The sequence below is a fragment of the Hirundo rustica genome, chromosome 4 (genome assembly GCF_015227805.2).
Source record: "Hirundo rustica isolate bHirRus1 chromosome 4, bHirRus1.pri.v3, whole genome shotgun sequence".
NCBI lineage: Eukaryota > Metazoa > Chordata > Aves > Passeriformes > Hirundinidae > Hirundo > Hirundo rustica.
Window position 1 is genome coordinate 29,944,982 of NC_053453.1, and position 22,583 is coordinate 29,967,564.

A 22,583-nucleotide genomic window follows, 5' to 3' on the forward strand; every position below is an offset into this window, starting at 1 on the left:
CCTCTGAAGCAGGATTTGCTTCTATAGAAATTTTTCCTGTTACTATAACCTCCAGTTATTCCAGTATAAGTCAATGTATACCGCTGTAAAGAAGTATTAAGAATGTAATTATTCTGTACATAAAGAAGCTGAAATGTTTTTGCAACATTTTGTACTTAGAGTACAATACCAAAAAGAACCCAAACAAAAGTACCCTGGTACCATTCACACAAGCATATTTATTATATAAATATTTTATAAATTACAAGATTTTAATTGCAAATGTAAACACTTCTAGGAAAATAATGTTTTATAGTCTTATTAATGTTTACAACTATTATAAGGCACATAGTGCAAAAATACATTTCTGATGCAGAGATCACAAAATAATTACTTATATGTGTTATCTTTAAAGAAGCTGCATAAACTTCTGTGGTACAGTATTGTTTTTAATTAATACATATTGCTAATTCATGGCTAATTCTTTGTGGGTAAAAATATGATATAGCTGCCACTTGATCTACCAATTGTACTGGCATGCAAAATAAATATTTGGTTTACAGAATGCATATAGTCAGAAAAAGCATATATAGTTATCTGGTACATTATAGTTATCTGGTACAATATTATACATTATTATGCAGGTAGAAAATTTTTTTCTGAATACCTGAGAGTTGTCCCTAAACCACATTATCTGTATATATTTCTACAATTCGGCACTGTAAATTTACACAAATCAACCAATCAAAGAGCTAGATGATTTTTTAAACCTTGTAACTCTTCTTTAAATAGCAGATGTTAGAACTGTATTTACAAACATTGAAAAATCAAACTGAGTTAAAGATGGACACCAAAACCATTGTGGGGCTTGATGCTGCCTTTGTCCAGATTTTTCACTAAGGTTATTGAAAATTATTCTGAATCAGACTTTGAAGGATGCACAATACAGCCTTTACTGACATGCCATTGGCCAGGGTATAGGAGTAAGGTGGATATGGAAAGTGTTTAAGCAAGTACCTATTTGTGTAATTATACATGAGATCCTGTGGTAAAGAGAATACACTGCATTCACAGTCTACTTGGATGAGAGGTGGGGATTTAAAACCAGGTTTTGAAGGGTTTTGTTTTCTTATTTTCTTTTCCTGTAACCACAGCAAACCTAAGATCTGATGTTTAACATGTGCTACAGAGACTACAGAGGTTAAACCACACTTCTCAGTATTACTGCTAGGCTTTGAGCACCACAAAGAATATAATGAAAGGGATGGGGGAAAATGCTTTCACTGACAGAGAAACATACAGGTCTATAAAACTATCTCAAGCATTTTGGCTATGTACTTTTCTGCTGTTAGTTATTGACAGATAATCCCTACAAATTTGAACAAAATTTGAAGTATTTGAAATTACCTGTCTCTTTATATAACCGTAAAGCCTTCCTTTCTATATTTTAGCACAATCTATCAAAAAGATCAGTAGAATATAAATTTTACTGAGTACTGCATAAAGAATTATACTGGTAAGTTACAGGTAAAGAATTACAGTTGTGATAAAATTTAGAGTGCTACCCATGGGAGTAGTCCCAGTGCAATTCAATTGCTAGTATGTACTGTACTTTGACTAAATGCTTCTCCTTTAAAACCTGAAGGTTTCTGATTGTGATTTGTGGACTTGCCAGCCCAGAAACAGATAAAACAACCTTGAGTAAATCCTGAAGGAAACAGGAATTCTTATTAGTGAACACTACAGTAATGAGCACTGGAGACATGAAAAAAAACCAAACCAAAAAAACATATACAGAGCACCTACAGTTTGAACATAAATGGCAAATTTCCCTGCTTTGATGATCCCAATATATCAGAGTTCTCACTGTATTTGAAGCTGGAGACCAATAATTGTGTTAGGAACACATTTTCCACAAAATCCTCCACATCTTCCATATATTTTAGTACCATCCTGGGAATTAGACAAAGAGAAGAGTCAATCAAGAAAAGTCATTGAAATCACAGTTGCACAAAAGGCTTCTTGAGGTTTGCACGCAACAGACCTTTTGACAAATCATACCTAGAAACACTAAATCAAGAGACAGCAGCATTAGCAAAACAGGAGCAGAGATCCTTTATCACTACCACTCTGCACCTTGTTCCCAGGGTTACCAGGGAATCCAATGTTGTCTTAAACTCTGCACACTTACTTGTTTAACTGGTTCTTGTTTAACTGGTCTTTTGGCTTCCCATGCTAATAAAGTTAGCAACAAAAGGATCATCAGGAGTAGAATGATCTTGAACAAAATGTGGAGTGTTGGATGTTGTGTTTGGGTTTTTTAAAGGCATCTTCAAAGCTTCTAATAAATCCAATTAATACAACAATAACCTCTTTAAATCAGCTAAGAGAAGGGTAGGCAGGGAGTGCTGATCTAAATTAGATACTGGACGGTGTGATTAAACATTGCTGAAGATGACTTAAATGGGTCAGAGACCTTGAATGCTATTTCTGATTCACAAAAATAACTTTAGCTTTCACTACAGTCAGCACTTGCACCTCTTGTCCAAGCCTAAGAGCAGGTAAAGAAAAACAGCATTGACTCACGTGGGATTTGTGTATGTCAGCAGTCGCATAGTTGCCCTGAGCAATCCACCTCACTGTACTGGATAACCTCAGACCTGTGCCAGCCAAGTTAATGCTGAACTGTCCCTAGGGAAGAAGAAAAACAAAACAAAACAAACAAACAAATAAACAAAAAAAACCCAACCCCCCCCAACTGAGCTGATAAACAGAGTTCAAAACAAAACACTAAAAGTCTTTACATTGGCATATTTGCACATACCACTTAAGATATGTCTAAACATGATGAATTCAAAGGTGTGTACAAAATATTGTCTGATTATGCTGCACATTGCCCTTTCTATGGACATCCACAACACAGAACTAAGTTGTTCTGCAATAGCTGTGCATCAGCTGATCTGTAGCATCTGAGTATGAAGATGAAAACTAGCATCAGACAACTGAAACTATTTTTGCCCTTCTACAAATGAAATTTTAATTTACAAGAAGTACAGATTTGCAATAGGCAAGAATGAAGCTGGTTTTCTTGAAAGACTAATTTTTTTTAAGTTCCTTAACTTTTAACCATTCACAACAGGTATAGAAACTATTGATTCTAAAACATTTTGCCTGCACAAATACAGACTCTGAAAACTAGCTTCAGTCAGTTCCTATGAGAATAGGAAATATATTAAAAGTAACAAATTGCACTACCTTGGTAAACAAACTGGGATATGGAAAATTATTAAATCGCATTCAGAGAGAAGTGCAATATGCTACAAAGAAGTACTACCTCCACAAAGAGCCTAATGATTACTTCAGGTAGCACTACAGTCAGAAAACTGCACACCTACACATTATTCACTGAAAGCCTGGATTTCTGTATTCAGACCTAGCAATTTTTTATTGCAAATGGTAGCTTCTTTGTTTTATTGCTTAATAATGTCATGCATATAAATATATATATATATATATATTATTATTATGATACACTTAAATTCATTTGCAAAAATTCAGTTATATTGCTCAGTATGGCAGATTTATTTTGAGAGCACTTGTATGTAAATTTGCTGTGCTTATAGCAGCCGTGTAACTCGGAATGAGCTAATAGAAACTCATATGGGTAGGGCAGATTGTTCTTCAAGTATCCACAAAGTGGAAGACTTCCATTTAATGAAGGAGGAAATTCATACAAATGGTGTGGAATGATTTCCGCAATTAACAGTTTCCGAGTAACTTCTTTCATGCTGATATAATTTTGCAAAAATAAATGAGAAATGCTATTACAATTACAATGACAGCTCAAGAGCTGTCTGATATATCATGCAGCATATGCAAGGCCAGGAACAGATTTCAAGGACTAAAAGTACAGGAATGGGAGCCTTTTGACAGCATCAGAAGTGTTAGCTTCAGTCAGAACTTATAGATGGAAATGTGTCAGTGCCAAGTCATGGAAGCAGAATGACCTCCAACAGAAGCTACACGTGGCAAACAGATTTGTATTGTACTGCACCCAAAGGATTTGCAGGTTGAAGGCATCCAATACTGTGATGAACTTCAACAACTTTCTTGTCAGGGGTTTAAGTCTGCCAAACCTATGCACTTCGTTTGTACATAAGCTGCATATAAATTGTCTCTAGCTGCCCTTGGCTGTGTCCACCCACATAACTGGTCTTAAGTTTAAGCAACCAGGAGAGATGGATAACAGGGATTCACTTCCAAGGAAGTGTGAGCCAGTCGGTCTTGACTCCTTTATAATCAGTGAGAAGAAATTCACTTCCAGAGAACAGCTGACCTCATCCTAAATTGTCCGTTACAGTAAGATAAGCTGAAGTGTTTTCTAAGAAACTTGTTTCTCCCAGTGGGCTCCAAAGGTTGATTAGTCCAGACTAGGGCTACATCTGCATCATCAAGAAGGACAACGCAGTATAAGCAGACCTGAAAAGTAAAAATTGGCCCAGAGAGGCCAATGTCTGTAGACAATGTACAAATCAGGGGTTTCTTTTGGGCTAACTCTCCCCTAGTCCCATGGACTGAATCCTCAATCGCATTAGAGTGTATTAAGATCCTTCCTCTGAAGCTCCTTGTTGGCTTTAGCTTCATCCAGAAGGGATCCAGTTCATGTCCTTCAAAACTACTCTATGATGTGAAACAAACAGCAAACTGGGACAATGTAGAGATTAATCTAAAAAGCATCACCCAATACAACAAGAACACTAATACAGACACAACAATGCATGTAGAAATTTTAAAGTAAACTGCTAAAAAAGATTGAGTTCCTCTGGTAGTCTTCAAAGACATGAAGCATCAGGAGAGAAACCGAGAAAAGATAAGGAAAATTATGCAGGATTATAGAAAAGTCACTAGAGGAGAACAAAGAATGAGAAAGCATTAGGGAAAACAAAGGATACAGGACATCCAGAGGGAGGCAGAGCGATACATGAAACACACAGAAAGCTGGACACACATACATGGAGTCTACAGGGAAAAGGTGTAGTAAACAATTTGAGGGAGAAACTATGAGGAGGGGATGGTGGAACATGAGAGAAGAGAGTAAGAAAAAAAAACCCTAATGTACACAGACCTCACAGAATAGGAGATTGGTTTAGAACCTTACAGATCTAAACAAGTCACATTTTTTTTCCCCTCTTATATGTAATCCTTTCAAGGGAGTAGAAATCGTGAATACCTGTGGACATCTGGCTGCACTGTAGCAATCTCCAGCTGTAGCAAATGGTACTGCTCTCCCAAGTATAGTCTGAGCAAAAAGAAAATCTGTGGCTAGAAAACAGAAAATTACTCTACACAAACTGCTGCATTTGACGTTCAGGGGAAACAGTGAAAAGTGTGAACATGGGTGTTTTATTGTTTGCATTGTGTGGGGTTTTTGTTTGTTGTTTGTTTGGAAGGAAAGGTTAGTTGTCTTGAATTGAGAAACAATGGTTTGGATTTTGGTTATTGCACCACCAGTCCAACCTACAAGTCCAGATTTCTCTCTGAGATATGAGTGGGCTAGGAGGAAGATGGATGTGCACCTGGACGCTGTGCCAAGTGAGCTGGTTGAGGGCCAACATGCCAGCTTCAGGCAGGGGCTTAAAGCACTGCAAGATTCCCTGTCCATTTATTTGGTGTCTGCCAAGGTCTGAGAAGGGACTAAGCAGAGCATAGAAACTAAGACTTTCACAAGAAAAATAAGCCATGGACTAAAATAAAATGAAATAATGGGAACAAAACCTTATAAAATGAAGTTAGTTCACATATAAAGCATGAATCTGTGACATTCATGCCACTTGACCACTTGGGACAAATTAACAATTAAATTAAGAATTTTGTTCGCCCCAATATGGCACAACTGGGTCTGTAAGTGGATGAAAATGGTAATTTGGTAATTGTGACCACATACAATTTCAATAGAATGCTCAAATTGACTAAAACTAACAAAATGACAAAATGCTTACTTTTAATTTGCATAGAAGCTACATCAAATCTTATTTTGCTAAAAACCGTGAAGCCAGCTGCAAGGTAATCATTTCGACAGGCACAGTCTTGCCTTCTGCTTCCATTGAAAGGACATTCATATGGATTCTGCAACCTAAAGAATAGCAAATATTTAGTTTTCCTTCTGAAATGTTTCCTCAACATAGTATCATAATGAAAAGTAAATGTATTGCACTATGCCACATAAAAAATATTAAACAACCTTTATTGAACAAGAATTGCAGCTTTTAATCTTGTCTCAACTGAAACACTAACGTGGATCAAAGCCATTTCAACCAAAGACAGAAAAAAATTATAAACATTTAGTACAACTAACATCATTTCAGGCTGGAAGTATCTACATTTCTGTTTGTGTGCTCATATGCCTGGATATTTAAAACAGAAAATCAAGGAAAAAAAAAATCCTACTCATATTTCTCACAAAAAGCAAGTATTATTTTATTCTTCTGTTTTGGAAGGAATAAATGCAATTTGTAAAATTACAAAATCACTTCTGTACCTGTATCCATATACTTCAGAAAAGTTTTCTGCTTCACCTTTTATCAATGTCAAATATTCTTTGGGATTCTCTAAGTGCATGCCCAAGCAATAAATCTGGGAGAGAAAATGCAACCCTTTAGCAAAATCTTTATTAGAAAAGTGATATTTTATAAAAATATGTACTCATAAAAACTCATAAATATTAACAGTACCTTTATCATCCTTCCCTTAATGTTAAGTAGGTATTCACCATCCTTTCTAATCCCTTTTTTAATCTGCATATCTTTGCAGGTGGTAAGAATTTCACCTTCAAAATGAATGATTAAATCATATTAATATTTCAGGAACAGAGATTAGCTTTAGGACTTAATTTTGCATAATTGTAGTCCAAATGTATTTATAGCTTTAATATAAGTAACCTAGGAAAGCATTAACTGCATAAAATCACAGCTATCACTTACATTCTTTCTCGTGGCAGAACTTCCTAGCATCTGGTTTTAAATGTGGCAGGCACAAGTCACTAGATACGCCATTGTCAGTCATACACTCTACTCTTCTCTGCTTTATCCCCACTCCACAAGATGCTGAGCACTAGACACAGATAGCCATTAAGACATACTTTAGAAAGAAGCAAGTAATTAGCATCATTATGTCGGCGAGTTGTTATTGGAATTTGTTCATTTTAGAGGCAGCTACAAAAAATGAGCTTGCACATGTGTACTCACTTTGGTCCACTTCCCCACTGTCCACGTAGCCGCTTGTGAACATCCTTTGACATTGCATTTATAAATGTACTTGGATGGCTCTACTGGGCATTCTCGGTACGCTACAGTCCGAAGGCCATGGACGTGCCGACTTTGAACGGAACGGATTCCAACGCAATACGTGATCCTCTGCTGGTAACCAAGCCCACAGCTTTCTGAGCACTAAAATAAAGTCCCCAAGCACAGACATTATTTCGGTGAAAATTTCTGTGACATTTCTGCAGAATTGCAGGTAGGTCAGCTCTGATCCTTGCAAAAGCCTGTCATTGGATTTGTGCCACCTTGGGCTGGAACATCAGTGCTCAGCAGTGAAGGCCTGCAAGAGTGACATGTGCAAGGAGCCACAGACCCCATGGTGCCCTTTCCTCAGAGGCTCCAGAGTCATTCCCTCCCAGCTGTGATATGTGCACAGACATGCACACACAGGCAGTGCAGATGCACAAGGGAAACAAAGCACTGATCAATCACCTCACTGAAATCAAGGAAAAGCTTTTTGGTTACTTCAGCTATGTCAGCTTGCAAGAGTTTCCTGGAAACAAGCAAATGAATCCTACGGTAGAGGCAGCTCTCCTCTAGTTTGTGATCATAGGTCCTGTGGGGTTAAGGGAGAACTCATAACGGCCTTTACAATAAATCACCTTGGAGAAAGTTTAGACAGCCATGTTCAAATGCAAATATACTTCTTTTTTTCTTGACACACGTAGCCTAAATTTTACAGCAAAATAACATACTTAAATGTAAGGATATATAAGAGATGTGTGAGCAGTATAATTGATGTACCTGTGACAGCTGGCCTGTGAGCACAACATATTTAGAGGAAGATACCCTGCAGGTTTTGGATGATGGAGGCTTTGTGGCAGGATCACAGAAGCTTTCATCCACTTGGAGCTGGTTTTCATTCACACATTTAACTTTCCGGTATACTTCCTTTCTTTTAAATGATGCTGAGCACTAAAAGTGAGAAAATCAATCACAGTTTAACTAGACATTTACAGAACGAAATTACCTACTGATTTCCACACACCAGTAAAACCCACACAGCAACACCTTTTGACATCTGCTATCAATGTCAGACTAAATGATTCACTGAATCAGAGTCTTTTACTTCATTTTCATATTTCAGGTACTTCTAATCAACTGAAAAAAACCCGCAAAAAACCAAAAAACCAACAGCATATAATAACAATGACACTGTAACTGTTGGGTGAGACAGAGGAGAAAATGAAAATGTCAAGCCAAGATGATAGGTTGAGTGTAAAAGCCCTTCCATGTGAAAAGGAAAGAGATAGAAAATTATTTCAGTGAAGCATGAAAGGAATAAGTAGGTCCAGAAAACAAAACAAGTTGATCTTGAAAACAAAAGGAAAGGGAGAGGGAGAGGGAGAGGGAGAGGGAGAGGGAGAGGGAGAGGGAGAGGGAGAGGGAGAGGGAGAGGGAGAGGGAGAGGGAGAGGGAGAGGGAGAGGGAGAGGGAGAGGGAGAGAAAACTGCTTATTAATTAAGCCAGTGCCAGTGCCAACTTTGAGCAGCAGTAGTTGTTGAGCCTGTGCCTTTGCCCTGAGGGTCCTCAGGCCTCTCCCTGTGACAAGCTAGTGGAATGGTGATCCATCACAGCTCTGCCAGGACAGAATAAGAACCTTGCTGCCACCAGAATCCAGAAAAGTGGAGGTACAGGCCAAGTAATATATATCAGCAGCATGTCCCCAGCTATGGGCACCTGACTAATCTAACTTTTAATGGCATGGAGCAGCTAAGGATATTAGACATATAAAGAATACTCCAATCACAAGCTAATGGGGATAGGCAGAAGATTTCTTTCCGTGATATTTTATATCTTAGCCTTGTAGGCATTCTTCTCCGTAGGATAAAAATGCTTTCACCCAGTCCACTGGCTGCAAACTGGAGAAATGTTAAATCTACACACAAGCATCCAGAGCTAAGACAGGCGGGCAAAACAGTACAAGTTTGGTGGAGGACATCCTGCACCCAGAGTGGCACGCAAATGGACAAGCACTTGAGCTACTAACACAACATGTACAGGGCTGTGTATGAATGTGGTGAGAGAAGGGAACAGAGCACAGGAATTTCAAGAAAACAGCAATATACTTGCAGAAGAAGGTATGAAATAGCTGGAGAACGTACTGAAACACAATGTGTTTGTAGTGGAGAGCTCCAAATGCCCAGCTGGAATACACAAATGTTTGCTGGCAAAGGAAAATTCACCCTCATTCTTTGAAAGTGTTTATTTGTGCCAAAAGCACATTCTGAACCACTTCCAATTATTCCTGATTTTGACAGCTACATATGGGAATAGAACACTTGAAAGAAACATGTATTTGTCAGCTTTCCCTCAATATAGCTTAACAAAGGAATAAACATGTCTGAAGTGCATTAATATAATCCAGGTTCTGTAGAGCACCAGCCAATGTTTTACATATTAACTGTTGTCACTTCTATAGTACTGTGTCCCTGAGACTTTAGAGTCTTCATATTCAAGGTGGGTTGCCCTGGAAAATTTGGCATGGCAGATTATTAATGAGACACAAATGCACAAAATGGGTTTTTTTGTTTAATGTTAGGGAAAGTCTCTTTGCACCGTTTCAGGTACCATACATAACTTTTGTTTTTTCTTTCTTCCCCATCATATTTGTATTTATGCAAAAAACCCCCAAAAGTTATTAAAATTTAGCATGTAGAAAATAGTAATTACACCTTTAGAAATGACAGCTCTCTCCTGAAGGTATCTGTAGATTTTCTTAAAAATGAAAAGCATATTAGGTAAGAGAATGCTGAGTTTTATTTTCTTATCTTCCTTCCTCTTTGGTAGGAGAATAATGAGATTTATTTTGCTTCTTATCTTTTCTATAATAGGAAAAGGTGCTTCAAGTTTTTAAGATGCTTTAAATCTTCCATACAGAACTTCTTATAAACACTGCTGTCCAAAGATTTTATCCCCAAGGTGTTTACTTCCACATGACATTTCTTCTGCATTTGTGTTCTTAAAAAGCTGTTTTTTAAAAAGATATTTCATAATAAGGATTTATTAAATATGTTATGCACTATGTCAAGAAGTATGCAGAGACAGTCCTATCCTGCTCAGAACTCCACCAGAACTTTTGTCTACAACAATAGACAAACAAATCCTGTAGAGATTATAAAAAGAGAGTATAAATAAAGTCTTTGACATTTTTTGTCACTTTTTAAGTTTTGCAAGCTTGACCTTCAAAATTTCCAGCATGGTCATTTGTTATACTGTAGCATAGCAGCTGCTAGAAAAACATCCAGATGTGGGGGGGAAAAATAGAATAAATAAATAAATAAATAAAAAAAACCAGAAAAATCCAAACTCACTATGCCATATTACATAACTCAATTAAGTCAGACAAGTTAAAAACCTTACTTACATTTTCCCACTCGTGTGCTAGCCACCGGTACGGGAGGCAGGCGAGCAGGCGGCAGTGCCTCGAGCTAGCGGGGCGCAGGTCACGGCTGCACATCGCCTCACTCACCCGCCCCAGGCCCGTCACCTGACAGGAGACGTCCCTTTGCTGAATCCCCACTCCACAGGATACAGAACACTAAAATTGATCAAAATTAGTTGTGTCACTGTGAAACGAGACAGTCCCTAGAAGGGAGCGCAGCTGTCGTTAGAAGTTCCTAGGATATTATTTAAAATATACTTCACAGCCCTTGTGATGAATACTGTACCTAAAGAAACTTACGTTGAAAATGCAAAACTATAATTAAAATGTTTTAAAAATACAGAAAAAAATTGCAACTGAGGTACCTAACTGAGCTCTCTGCCAACCTTAATTCATGGTAGGGACAATCATAGGCATATGCAAAGCAAAAGTTTACATTTTTGCAAGATCAACAGTTGAAGTTCTGAGTTTACATCTTGTCTTTATTAGAGACTGACAGTCTTGTCTGTTGTTTTAAAATGCAAGTACTACAATAAAAGAGAAAAAATCTCAGTCTTTAAGGTTGGAAAAATTTTGCAAAAAGTGTAACATTGTGAGGACATTACCTTTTGCAGGTATTACTAAGAATTTTGAACCCTGAAGAGCTTAAATGCTTAAATGCTAAATACCTATTTTCTTTCTTCCTGTCCAAAGGAATTTCACTATACCACTGCTGAGATAAACAGTGCCTTTTATCCTACAGAGAAGCACGATTGTGTCCCAAAACTTACCTAAAGACCCAAGCACAATCCTAAAGTTCATATTGTTCTATCAGGTGTGGCCAAAATGTGGAGAGTGCTACTATGTCTTTACCAATGCGGGGAATTGTGCGTTGAAAGAGCGAGGGAAATGCAAAATATTGTCATGTGTTCAGTTACATACAATTTTACAACAAGGTGAAAGATGTTTTATAAGACCAAACCAGGGAAAAGGCCAGTATTTGTGCACACCTGCAAACCTGGATTCATTTCAGTATTTAGACTAAGATAGAAAATAGTAACACTGCTGAATTCATCGCAGAATGTAAAAAGTAAACTTTAAAATTTTACTGTTAATTTACAAGGTAAGATAAGGAAAGTCCTAAGTAGCTATTCAGTACAAAATTCAGATTAGCAAATAATTTCAGTTTTCATAGACATGTATTTTTCATTACTCTTAAAAGGAAGGAAAATAAAATACAATTTTACGAAAATACTACTTGCTATTTTGTAAATTTCATTGGGGTGTGCTTAGTGGCAATTATTCCTAGTGAAACAATGTGTCATGACTATGACCTTGTCTTGTATTTTCATGGAAAACATAATTATGGAAGCTTTTAAATACCTCTGTCCATTTGCTGGCCTTCCAAGAAGGACATCTTCCAGCTCTACATATTTTGTATGTTCGTGGTTTTTTCATATGTTTGCAGTTTTCTTCTTCTATTTTTGCTTGTAAGCTGTTAATACAATGCACATCACGAAACTTCAAACCTTTTCCACAGGAAACAGAACACTGAAAAGAGAAGTGTTATTTCACTATTTTGCTAAAAGTCTCAGAGCAAGAAGAAAACCAGAAGAAGCTGTGTCCACACAAAATGGACTCAGCCATTATAGGAGTTTCTGTATTATGACACAACATCTGCTGTATGTGTCTGAAATTTCTCTGTGAGCTCTCTTGTACTGAGCATTACTTATCAGGTGCCAAATATCTCTCAGATCTTGTTTATTCATTGATGTCATCATCAAGAAATACCTGCACGCATCCAAACCCATGCAAAAGACAGCTTGATGGTATGATCTCACAAGAACACGCTCTATCAGCTGCCAGTTTCCAGCATGCTGTTTTCATGTAGGCATGATGCTTATCACAAGCACCAAAGAAAGGAAAATACAATATCAATGCTATATGTGTTTCTAGCTAGTAGGCTACAAAGTCATGTTTGCTTGCCAACTCCCCTCCATGAGCTTTGGATATATTACAGTATGTGGCAAAGAGGCAAGAGAAGAGGTGTGAAGTAGACATTGCCAGTTGAAGTGCAGTTCTTGGAGGCGTGGACTTGCCCATCCACCCCAGTATCCTATTTTCTCCAGAAAGCTGCTACAATATCCCCAGCTGGTTCTAGGACCTGCCTTCCTTCCCCCAATGCCAAACTGAGGGGGCTGCAGGTTCGTTCTGTGAAGCCCACCCTGGCAGTACGCCCTAGCCGAGAGCACAGCGTGCCTGATGGATCAGGCTCTTCTGGAGAAACGGCCATTCCTCTGCTAAACGGCTGCACTGCTGTCACACTTCAGTGAGGTTTGACTTTAATTCATCACATCAGGCCTCTAGCTACGCAGCTGATTTCTCTTGAAACATGAACAGCATGAATATAAGTACTTTAGTATTTTCTTAAATATTGGAATGAATCCTATTTTATTTCTCTTATTAAAAAGTTTATATCAATGGAGATTATAGTTTTCTGTCTGGAAAGAGAACATGCCTAATTTGTTCTGGGCTTTCCTCCGTGCTTTATTTTATGCTTGAAAAAGAACTTGCCACGAGAAATAATTAATTCAGGTAAAATATATATATATATATATATATATATATATTCCAATAAAAATGGAACATTTTAGTGGCTATAAAAAAATTAAATATAGCCTTTCCTCAAAAGCAATAAAATATTTATCTTCTCTTTATATGTCATCATCATCTATATCATTAGCATTACATGCTAACTTAACAAAGCATTTTAGAATACATATGTCTTCAATTTTCAGGAAATTAAATACAGGTCATTCAGCTTTCAGTACAAAACATGGTAAATATTTGCCTGAGAACAACAGCTGGATGAAGGTTTTTAAAATAGAGAACAAGCAGCTGTAATCATTAATCTGCTAGGTAAGAAACATTTTTGTTTAACAGTTTGTTAAACAGAATCTCAGCTTACTCAGTTGTCCTCAATATCACATGGATTTCTATGTCTTTAAACATTTATATGTATAACCTTAAAGGTTTAACTGAAAATGCCACTGTGTTTAAAATTAAATCTTTGCAGAATGAAGCAATACATTTATCACACAATAGTATGGGTGGCATATTTCTCTTATGCAACTATATTTACAAAAAAATAAGGGCACTGATTTGGCCACAGATTGTCTTTTATATGTCTGCTCTAAAATCTCCATAAAAGAATGATTGTTTCTAAATTAAAATATTTTGCTCTCAGCAAAACCTTTCAATTTATTTTATTTAAATAATGTTCTTGTAGTTTTACAATTTATGTTTTATTAATTTGGAAAATACTTTAAGATAGAAAACAAAAAATACCTGGAATTTTAATATATGACTAATGTAGGTCAGAAACCTTAAAACACTCAAATAGTATAATTATAAAACTCTTTCAAAAAACTTAGCTTCGAATTTGTTTATTAAAGCAGGCATGATAATTTGTATGCAGAATAACTAAAATTCTGTTACTATCTGAAAATTGATTCTATCTTCCCTTAAAGCTTTTTTCCCAAGAATTTCAGACTTAAATTTTAGACACAAAGGACTCCTAAACTCTAAAGGTTCTCCCCTTTAATTGTTTAGTAGGAAATGAAGTGCAGCACAGGGTTACTTAACGTCCTCCTATGATGTGTTAGAAAAATACTCTGTGTCCCTCCTTCCTCAGTGGCCTCCTCTGCAGAATAAATCAAGCTCCATAGAGCTCCCAGGAGACCCGGGGACTGTGTGGGGACAGCGTTCCAGGCTGAGAGCTGCAACAAAAGAAACTCTCCTAGGAAGTTTCCACTCCAGGAGGTAAGGCTGCCACAGCACAGAATAATCTCACAGCACAGCACAGTCTCATTCTAATTTTTTGTTGCCCTCAACATTAAGTACTAAATACTAAGACAACACTTTTCAGCAGATATGCATCTTTGTTTATACACTTTGTGCAGATACCTTATATTCAGCAAAAGTTTTATTTATTGTACAGGGCTCATGGCTGCTAACAGCAATAAACTATGTAAAGAAATGTCTTGTCCTGCATCTCAGCCTTAGAAAGATCTTCGCATTTCTCCTCTCAGTGGATACAGCATTACATGTTGACTTCTACACAGGTGAGAACTTGATCAGAATTTTTGTGTGGTTGGCCTGGGTTTTTTTCTCTTTGTTGGTTCAAATTCAACAGAGTTATATCTCTATTATGTTTTAATGTCCTTATTTGATCTTTATAATTTGTACTATTGCTTCTTAAGAAAAACCTAGATTTCTGTGTTAATTTGTTAGAAGGTATTATTAGCAGTTACAGAGCAATACCTGCTTCTCTTTTATAAAGATGGTCTACTTAATGTTGTAATTAGAATACAATTATACAGGATTAAGAGAGGGAGTTCAGAAAGGAAAATACCAGCTTAGATGTTAGAGATAACAGAGGTTTTATGAACAGTTATTTCAAATATTTCACTCAAATGCTGCTTCGCTTTGATGACTAAAAGTAGCTGAAACCTAGGTATCTTAATGTAAAAATGAACAAACACAAACAAAAGATTCCTAAAATCTGAAGGCAGAAATTACTTTCAATTATTTTAAGAATATTTGCATTAAAAAAAAAAAAATAGGGAACAGAGTTTATCTTTTCAGTAATATAACTTGTATAAGTAATTATTTTTTTCTTTGCTGTAAATGACAATAAGTTACAAAATATTGTCAACTCATACCATGTAAATATCCACATTTAAATATCTTTTTCCAGGGAGATTTTCATCCTATATTAATTTAAGTTATGTTGAAAACTTAAGATGTGTTCAACATGCTGGGACTCCATTAGAAAACATTAATTAAATCCATTAAATCCTTAAAAGTGTACAGAGACAGCATTTCTGCATATAGATTTGCTACCTTATTTTTTCCCATATTCATCGAGATCTGATTGTGTGTTTACATGTATCCAAACCTTCTGATGAATGAACCTTACAGTGAGAAAAAGGACCATCAGTCTGCAGGAAGTGATTCACTTGTATCCCCTTACAGATTTCAACTTAAGAGCTTTTCAACTGGGGATTTTTTGTGGGTTTTTGTGGGTTTGTTTGTGGTGGGTTTTTTTGTTGGTTGTGTTTTTTTGTGGGGTTTTCTTTTGTTGTTGTTATTTTGTGTTTTGGTGGGGTTTTTTGTTTGTGTAGGTGGTGGGGTTTTTGGTGTTTTTTTTGTTGTTGTTGTTTTGTTTGTTTTTTGTTGTTGTTGTTTGTTTGTTTGTTTTCCTTAATTCATGAAAGAATGCTGATGTGCAATTCATTATGTTAATGTGGATTTGCTCTGGAAGAATGAAACTCCTGATGCTTCTAAAAGCTAGAAAACCCCACAGATATTACACAGCTATAAACTTCTGCTTAAATATAACTGCCAAAACTTAAAAACAAATAAAGCACTAAACCAAGATGTGCTTCTAAGCAGCTTTGCTACAACCAAGTGCTTGAGGTTACTGCATCTCCTGGAATTTCATGGAGCTGCTCCTGCCCACTTCAGAGTGGTTCCAAAGTGCCAGATTCGTACCTCTGCTGGAGTGACCATCTCACACCAATCACAGTGTGAGGAATAGAAACCTAAATATCTCTAAGGACCAGATCCTTTACAATTTCACTGGGATCTCAATAAAATTTAGGCAATTGATTTGAGGACTGTTATTCTTAAAGCCCTGCAAACATATCGGTGACAGAAGCACTTAAGATTGCCCTGAGCCGCAGCCAAGGACCTTAAAAAAGTTCTCTTAAAAAGGGCTAACAGTATAATTCTATATGCATGCACAATCTTTGTAACAGATTGGCTGACTCAGTGCTTTACAAACCCTTAAGGACAATTAACATCCTGAAAACAGAATTTCCTCTACTTCTAATAACAAGTTAAAGAAAGAAATTGTTCTAAGTATACGCTGAGTGCACAGAAAGTGAATGAAGCACATTGCAAAACACACTGATAGATGACATTTAGTGAAACTGAAGAAATATAAATGCTCCAAATTTATTTATTTTTTTTTTAAACACATGAAAAAGCTGATACACTTGTCATGGATGATCCAGGATCATCAGTGGAAAATTCAAGAGGGCATATTACTCTACATGTACAGTATTCTTCAGAAATGTGGTATATTCTGGTTTCATTCCTTAGATGATACATAAAAAAAAGTCCTTAAAAGGATTGCTTCCCCCCAAAGTGCTTTGGCATCATGTGCAGGCAGGCTCAGCTGTGTTCTTTACTGCAAAGTGACCCACCTTCAGCAAGAGAAGACTATTCCAGTCCAAAACATTTCTCATGGGAGACTTCTGACAAGTAGGTAGGTGTTGCCTGCCCTCCATTACAGAGAACAAATAGCAATGACAGAACATCAAATCACTCAATTGCTGAATAAAAACTTTTCATCAATATCGAGGGGGGGAGGGGGGCTGTGACTTTACATTTCTGTAAGGACAGAGCACAGATCCTGCTCAATTCCTTGAATGAAAATATAGATTCCGTGGAAGATCTGAGTGGGATTTTGAAGTGCCTAAAGGCATCTAAATGCTGCTTTACAGGAAGATGTCTTGCATTGACCCCTATCCTCACCAGGCCATGTTTTCTTTAGAGAGCTGCATACAGAGCCCTGGCCTAAGACACCTGCCTGCCTGGCTTTCCTTCAGCTCTGTAACATCAGTAAGAAGTGCCAGATTCTCAGTGGTGCGGGAACAAAGCCTTGTCCTGTACTCAGGAAGCCACTCCTGTGCTCTTAGTGCATCGAGCCCACAGCGTATTTCTTACCCTCCATGAGCCTGTGTTCCTTCTTAAATCTCCTAACGTGTTATTACATGCTCTCCTTGAAATACAGTCATCTCACTGCTTGGTGCCCACCCTGCTGTGATGGTGTTCTTCCCAAGGTTTACCTCTCCTGACCAGGGAAAGTACAACTGCAGTAATTCTGGCTGCCTGACCACCCTCCACTCAAATTTGAACGCGGTCCTTGACTACTTGAGCATGGTCCTCATGGCTCAATTTGTCTATAATGGGGTTTCATTTTATGACATTCCACACAATTGGAGGTTTATGGAGAGAGAGCACAATATTCCATATATTTTCTGCAGATTAACCATGTAGGAAGAAAAAAATCCATAAGAACATTAAATCTCGAAATATGAACATTTCCTCAAAAAAAACTGAATTGAAAAAATTCCATCCTGTAACCATTTTAAACAGAATTTCTAGAACTTGTCTCAACATTGGATAAAGTAATATTTCCCATATGTCATGTTCTTTTAAAAACATAAATCTGAAGTAAAAAGCTGGATTTCATTACTATTGTTCAAAGTCATTCCATAACACTGGTAACTAGGATTCATCTGTTTGTGTTTTCTTCATAGCAGTAAAGTTCTGTAGGGATCAGCCTGACAGAACTCATGCTTTCTGTGGCACAGATGGACTCTCAGACAGGCATGCCATCATCAATTCCTACCAAATTAGGGCTCTTTCTGCAGCAGACATGCAACTTCACTAAAATATTTTTGATTCTTTTGCTATTATTTCATTGAAAATTTGAAGACCTTGTATTGTTTGGTGGATTTTGTACCAAATTTCCTTAACCTTTTCTCTAAAGGAAGTGCTTTGTGTAGTTCAGCTGGTAGCCTAGTGGACCTCTGGATACTGAAAAGCAGACCAGTAAATGGAAGGTATGTAATAGTTTCTTTTTGTATTTGTATTAGATATACAGAGACTTAAAATATAAATGAGTGAGTAGAATATGATAGAGGTAATTTTCTTCATAGTAGTTAGTGCAATCTTTTGGATTTGTGAACAAAACAGTGTTGAAAACACATGGATATTTCAGTTATGGCTGAACAGTGTCACACAGCATCATGGCCAGTGAGGATGCTGGAGGTGGAAAAGTTTTGAGGGGACACAGTCCAGAACAAGTAATGTCGTGGTCAGCAATAAAAGCTGTGGGGAAGAAGGAGGAAGGAGAGGCATGTGGAGTGATGGCATTTGTCTTCCCAAAAAAAGATCATGCATGATGAAGTCCTGCCTTTCTGGGGATGGCTGAATACCTGCCTGTCTGTGGGAAGTGGTGAATAAATCCCTTGGTTTGCCTTGCTTGTTGGTGCAGCTTTTGCTTTATCTATAAAAATTACTTTTCTTAACCCATGAGTTTTTCTACTTTTGTCCTTCCAATTCTCTCCCCCATCCCACAAAGGGGGAAGGAGGGAGTGGTTGTGTGGTGTTCAATTCCACAACAGCAGCACTGAAAAAGGATAAAACATATTACAAATGTTAAAAGATATTTTTTTTTTTTTTTTCTGCCTTTGTTTTTTTGGTCAGGAACTTCTGTGACTGGTCAGGAAGTTCAGTTTAAAACAGGATTAAACACGGCAGTTGCTTGAGTTGTCTGGAAAATTGCATTTTGATGATCTCTAATTGGCCCAAAATCTTGTTTGGACTCTTTTAATAGTCTAGAAGTAAAGTGGGATCACAACTGCACAAGACAATAATAAAACACTTTGAACATCGCTTAGTTGAGAATTACTCTCAACTTTTCATTTTCTGTATGAGAACTAGATCTTCTTGTGTCTTCCTCCTCTGCTTGCTGCATCTCCCCAGGGTTTTTTGTGATGCTTGAACACAATATGCATTTTTCAGATAAAAAACGCTCAAAGAGTTGTTTGTTCCTTTAAGTATGTCGACAACAGTTAAGAAGCAACACAGACTCTGTAATTAGATCCTAATGAATTCTTTGATTCAGAGTCAGTAAGTCTTTGCTAAAACAAGTGCAAACATTTATGCCATTAGCTCATGTACCCAGAAAGGACCAAGGATCAAACATTCCATCACTCCTGAGAAAGAACGGATTGAACTCCAAGAAGTGTATTATTTACCATTACATCTAAGTTATATCTATGTCAACTACAGAAGTTACACTGAAGATATTTTTAAGTTCTCTCCTTGAGTATGGCTTGATATCAAAAGTTCAGTGTTATATCACATTCCTCTGATGTTCGGAAGATATCCTGATTTGATTAAGTTTCCTTCCCTCTGCAATCTGTAAGCCTGCTTTGCCACTTTTCTGACTGTGCTTTTGCAGCTACAGAAATGGAAGACAAGAAGGCTAGACTAAGAAGGACTTACAGACATCATCCAATACATGATGCTGCTCAATTTGAATCAGCTATACATGGACCTGAATCAGCATACATTCCTGACAGCAGTTTGCCAGTCTGTCTTCAATGACAGGGATCCTACACCCTCACTTGCATGAAGGTGTTTTTTGGTTTTTTTTCCTCCTTTCCCAGGCTTCAAAAAAGGCATAATTTTTACCTGTTGCAAGTACTATTACCTAAAAAATACAGATTTGAGTTATCTGTCCATGACTCGATGTACTTTTTAGACCTGCCTAGACCTTAGGACCTTTAGACCTTTCTCAATCCTTGCCAAACCTGGATTATGGTTCCAAAATTGCCATGCCTCACCTTAATTATAAAGAAAAATTTTCATAGACTTTGAAATTAATTTTTAATCCCAGATCCTTATCCATCCAATATAAGCAATATATTGCCATGAGTTCTCAGGATATTTTTACAAGGAAACACGTAGGCAAGCTTAAGAGTCCCAGAGCCACTTTATTCTAACATATGAAGAAAACCTTCCTCTGTGACCTGAGTTATTTATAACTAGATTCTGCAGATTGCAATCATGTCTTTCTAGTTAACATTGGCCTAAACTTCATCCAGAAAGAATCACTGGATATTATTTTTGCATCAGAATTTCAGTACTTACAACACCACCTCTTCTCTATCCAGATATCTTTCAAGTAAGAGAAATGCTCCAAGTTAAACTTACAGTGTTACTTCAAAAGCTTTTAATTGAAGACCACCTTTCAGGACACCTCCCCTGCGATTTGACCTCAATTACCTGTAATTAATTAAAACACTCACAAGTGTGGTGTCGTATACATGACTTTTGTAATGAGAAGTACTGTTGAAGGTCAGTTCTCATTATTTTTTATGAGGGACATTTTTAACTTTACTTTTCAGAAGCCATTCTCTCCAGCTGAGCAGCTCAGGAAGGACAGGCCCTGTGCAAAGGAACTGCCGTTACCTACTGCCCTGAGTGGAATGGACTGGAGCACAATCTGCTCCAAGTATTGTCATCTAATATTGGAAATTTTTAACTCAGAAACAAAAGAAGGCAGTAATCCTTTTCTCTAGTCAGCCCAAGAGGGACTTCTACTTCTCCCCCCTGCCACCCCCCGCCCCTCCCCCTTTCAGTCTAGCTACATATTTTGGCTGTGTAACAAGCTGAGAAGCAGGCACACACTAAGTTTCTCCCATGCACCTTGTTTTCCAGGGCTTCCAGGTGCCTGCTGGGGATGGTAACCCCAGGGCTCTTCACACGGTCGCAGGGTGTGTGTAGGAGCCCCCGGAGTGCGCTGCAGTACAGCCTAACAGCTGATCGCAAGTGGCAGCTGAGCACAGAGACTGCTGTGACTCTCTGAGGTCATCCAGCCTGGCCACTGTCCCCAGCCATACCTTTTCTGGCAGAACTGAGTGCTGCATGCTCCATAAAAATGCTGCTTCTATTGGACTCCTTTTTAGATAATTTTTTTCAACTGTCATCTTAAGGGTAACAAAAACCTCCTGAATAACCATTTTCCAAACATGCTGAAGTATATCTGTGTAACAGCTGGACATAAATGAGAAGCTACATACATCTACATACAAACACAGAAAAAGCAGGAATGATGGAGGAATAAAGAGGATTAAAGACAGTTTTTGGGATTGATATGGATAACAGGAAGGAAAAACTGATATGAGAGGATATATCTGGCATCTACTAGGAATGTGTAATTCCTCGTAAACATAAAGACATCCTGATTAAAACAAAGTCAGAGCCATCAGCGTGTACATTGAAGGTAAAAGGATTTCACATCTGAAGAAGCCACACTCTGCTGATGATGCTGAGAAACTTTAGATTATATTTTTTTAAGCTGACAGCACATGGTCTAAATTCTTTTGTCCAGTGCACCTGGTAGTATCCTTAATGCCAGAAAATGGCAATCTGCCTGGATGTCAGATGAACAACCCTACTCTTTGCAGCTGTTGGAAAAAATCAAAACCAGATCCCTTGAGATTCCACTTAATGATTATCTACAGAATGTCTTTTATTCAGTCAAGTTAGATTTGTGAGTAAGTCTTAATTTGGCCTACCTTTCTGACATCTCAAATACTATCCATTTCTCCAAGTTCAGAACAAATAAAACAGATGAACAGGTCATTCTGTGAAAAGTCCCATCATGTCTTTCCCCCTCAGGATGAACACTATTCCGCCCATCACTGACTAAAGCCTGACATCCTTCTTGATGCCAACTACAGAGCATTTGAAAACCAGACCATGCTCACGGGCAGACCAGCTCCCCATCTACTGTGATACTCAGGCCTTATTCACTGTGCCGTGTATTCCTACACTGTCTACATGGATCTCATAGATGAGACTGAGCGTTTCCAGTCAGCAGCCTTCTCTTTGTTTGACCTACATGACTCACGTAACACAATTAGATTTTCAAACAAGCTTTTAGCTATTACAATAACACAAGAACAACCAATTATGGAGAAGTTAATGTGGGTGGAAATTTAAAAATAATAATCCTACTTTCATGCATTCTCATTCAACAGTGGTGACATATCATATTTGCTATCTCATTTACCTCTTCCTTTATATCTTCCATTTCATCTCTCAATTACAGTAAAAATTCAATTGTCTGGTTATTCTTTCTGCCTTACATGCTCTTGATTTGAGTCCTCTTTGTCTGATTACCACCTGGTAACCAAGAGGGATTTGTGCCTACTTTCAGCAGCCATTTTGCAGGCTCAGCTACCTCATGTGCAGTCTTAAATTTGTCACAG

The 22,583-nt window shown here is 37.5% G+C and overlaps 1 protein-coding gene across 1 annotated transcript in view; it reads right to left on the reverse strand.

Annotated features, from left to right (window-relative positions):
* Positions 1-420: 420 nt before the first annotated feature.
* ADAMTS20 (ADAM metallopeptidase with thrombospondin type 1 motif 20) overlaps positions 421-22,583 on the reverse strand; it is an 88,209-nt gene continuing 66,046 nt past the window's right edge. The window contains exons 29-39 of the mRNA XM_040063046.1: positions 12,046-12,213; positions 10,666-10,839; positions 8,043-8,213; positions 7,224-7,424; positions 6,960-7,089; positions 6,711-6,805; positions 6,518-6,612; positions 5,979-6,112; positions 5,210-5,301; positions 2,566-2,670; positions 421-1,932 (exon numbers count right to left, since the gene is read on the reverse strand). Coding sequence (XP_039918980.1) covers positions 1,843-1,932; positions 2,566-2,670; positions 5,210-5,301; positions 5,979-6,112; positions 6,518-6,612; positions 6,711-6,805; positions 6,960-7,089; positions 7,224-7,424; positions 8,043-8,213; positions 10,666-10,839; positions 12,046-12,213 — 1,455 coding nt within the window. The 3' untranslated portion in view covers positions 421-1,842. The remainder of the gene's footprint in view (positions 1,933-2,565; positions 2,671-5,209; positions 5,302-5,978; positions 6,113-6,517; positions 6,613-6,710; positions 6,806-6,959; positions 7,090-7,223; positions 7,425-8,042; positions 8,214-10,665; positions 10,840-12,045; positions 12,214-22,583) is intronic.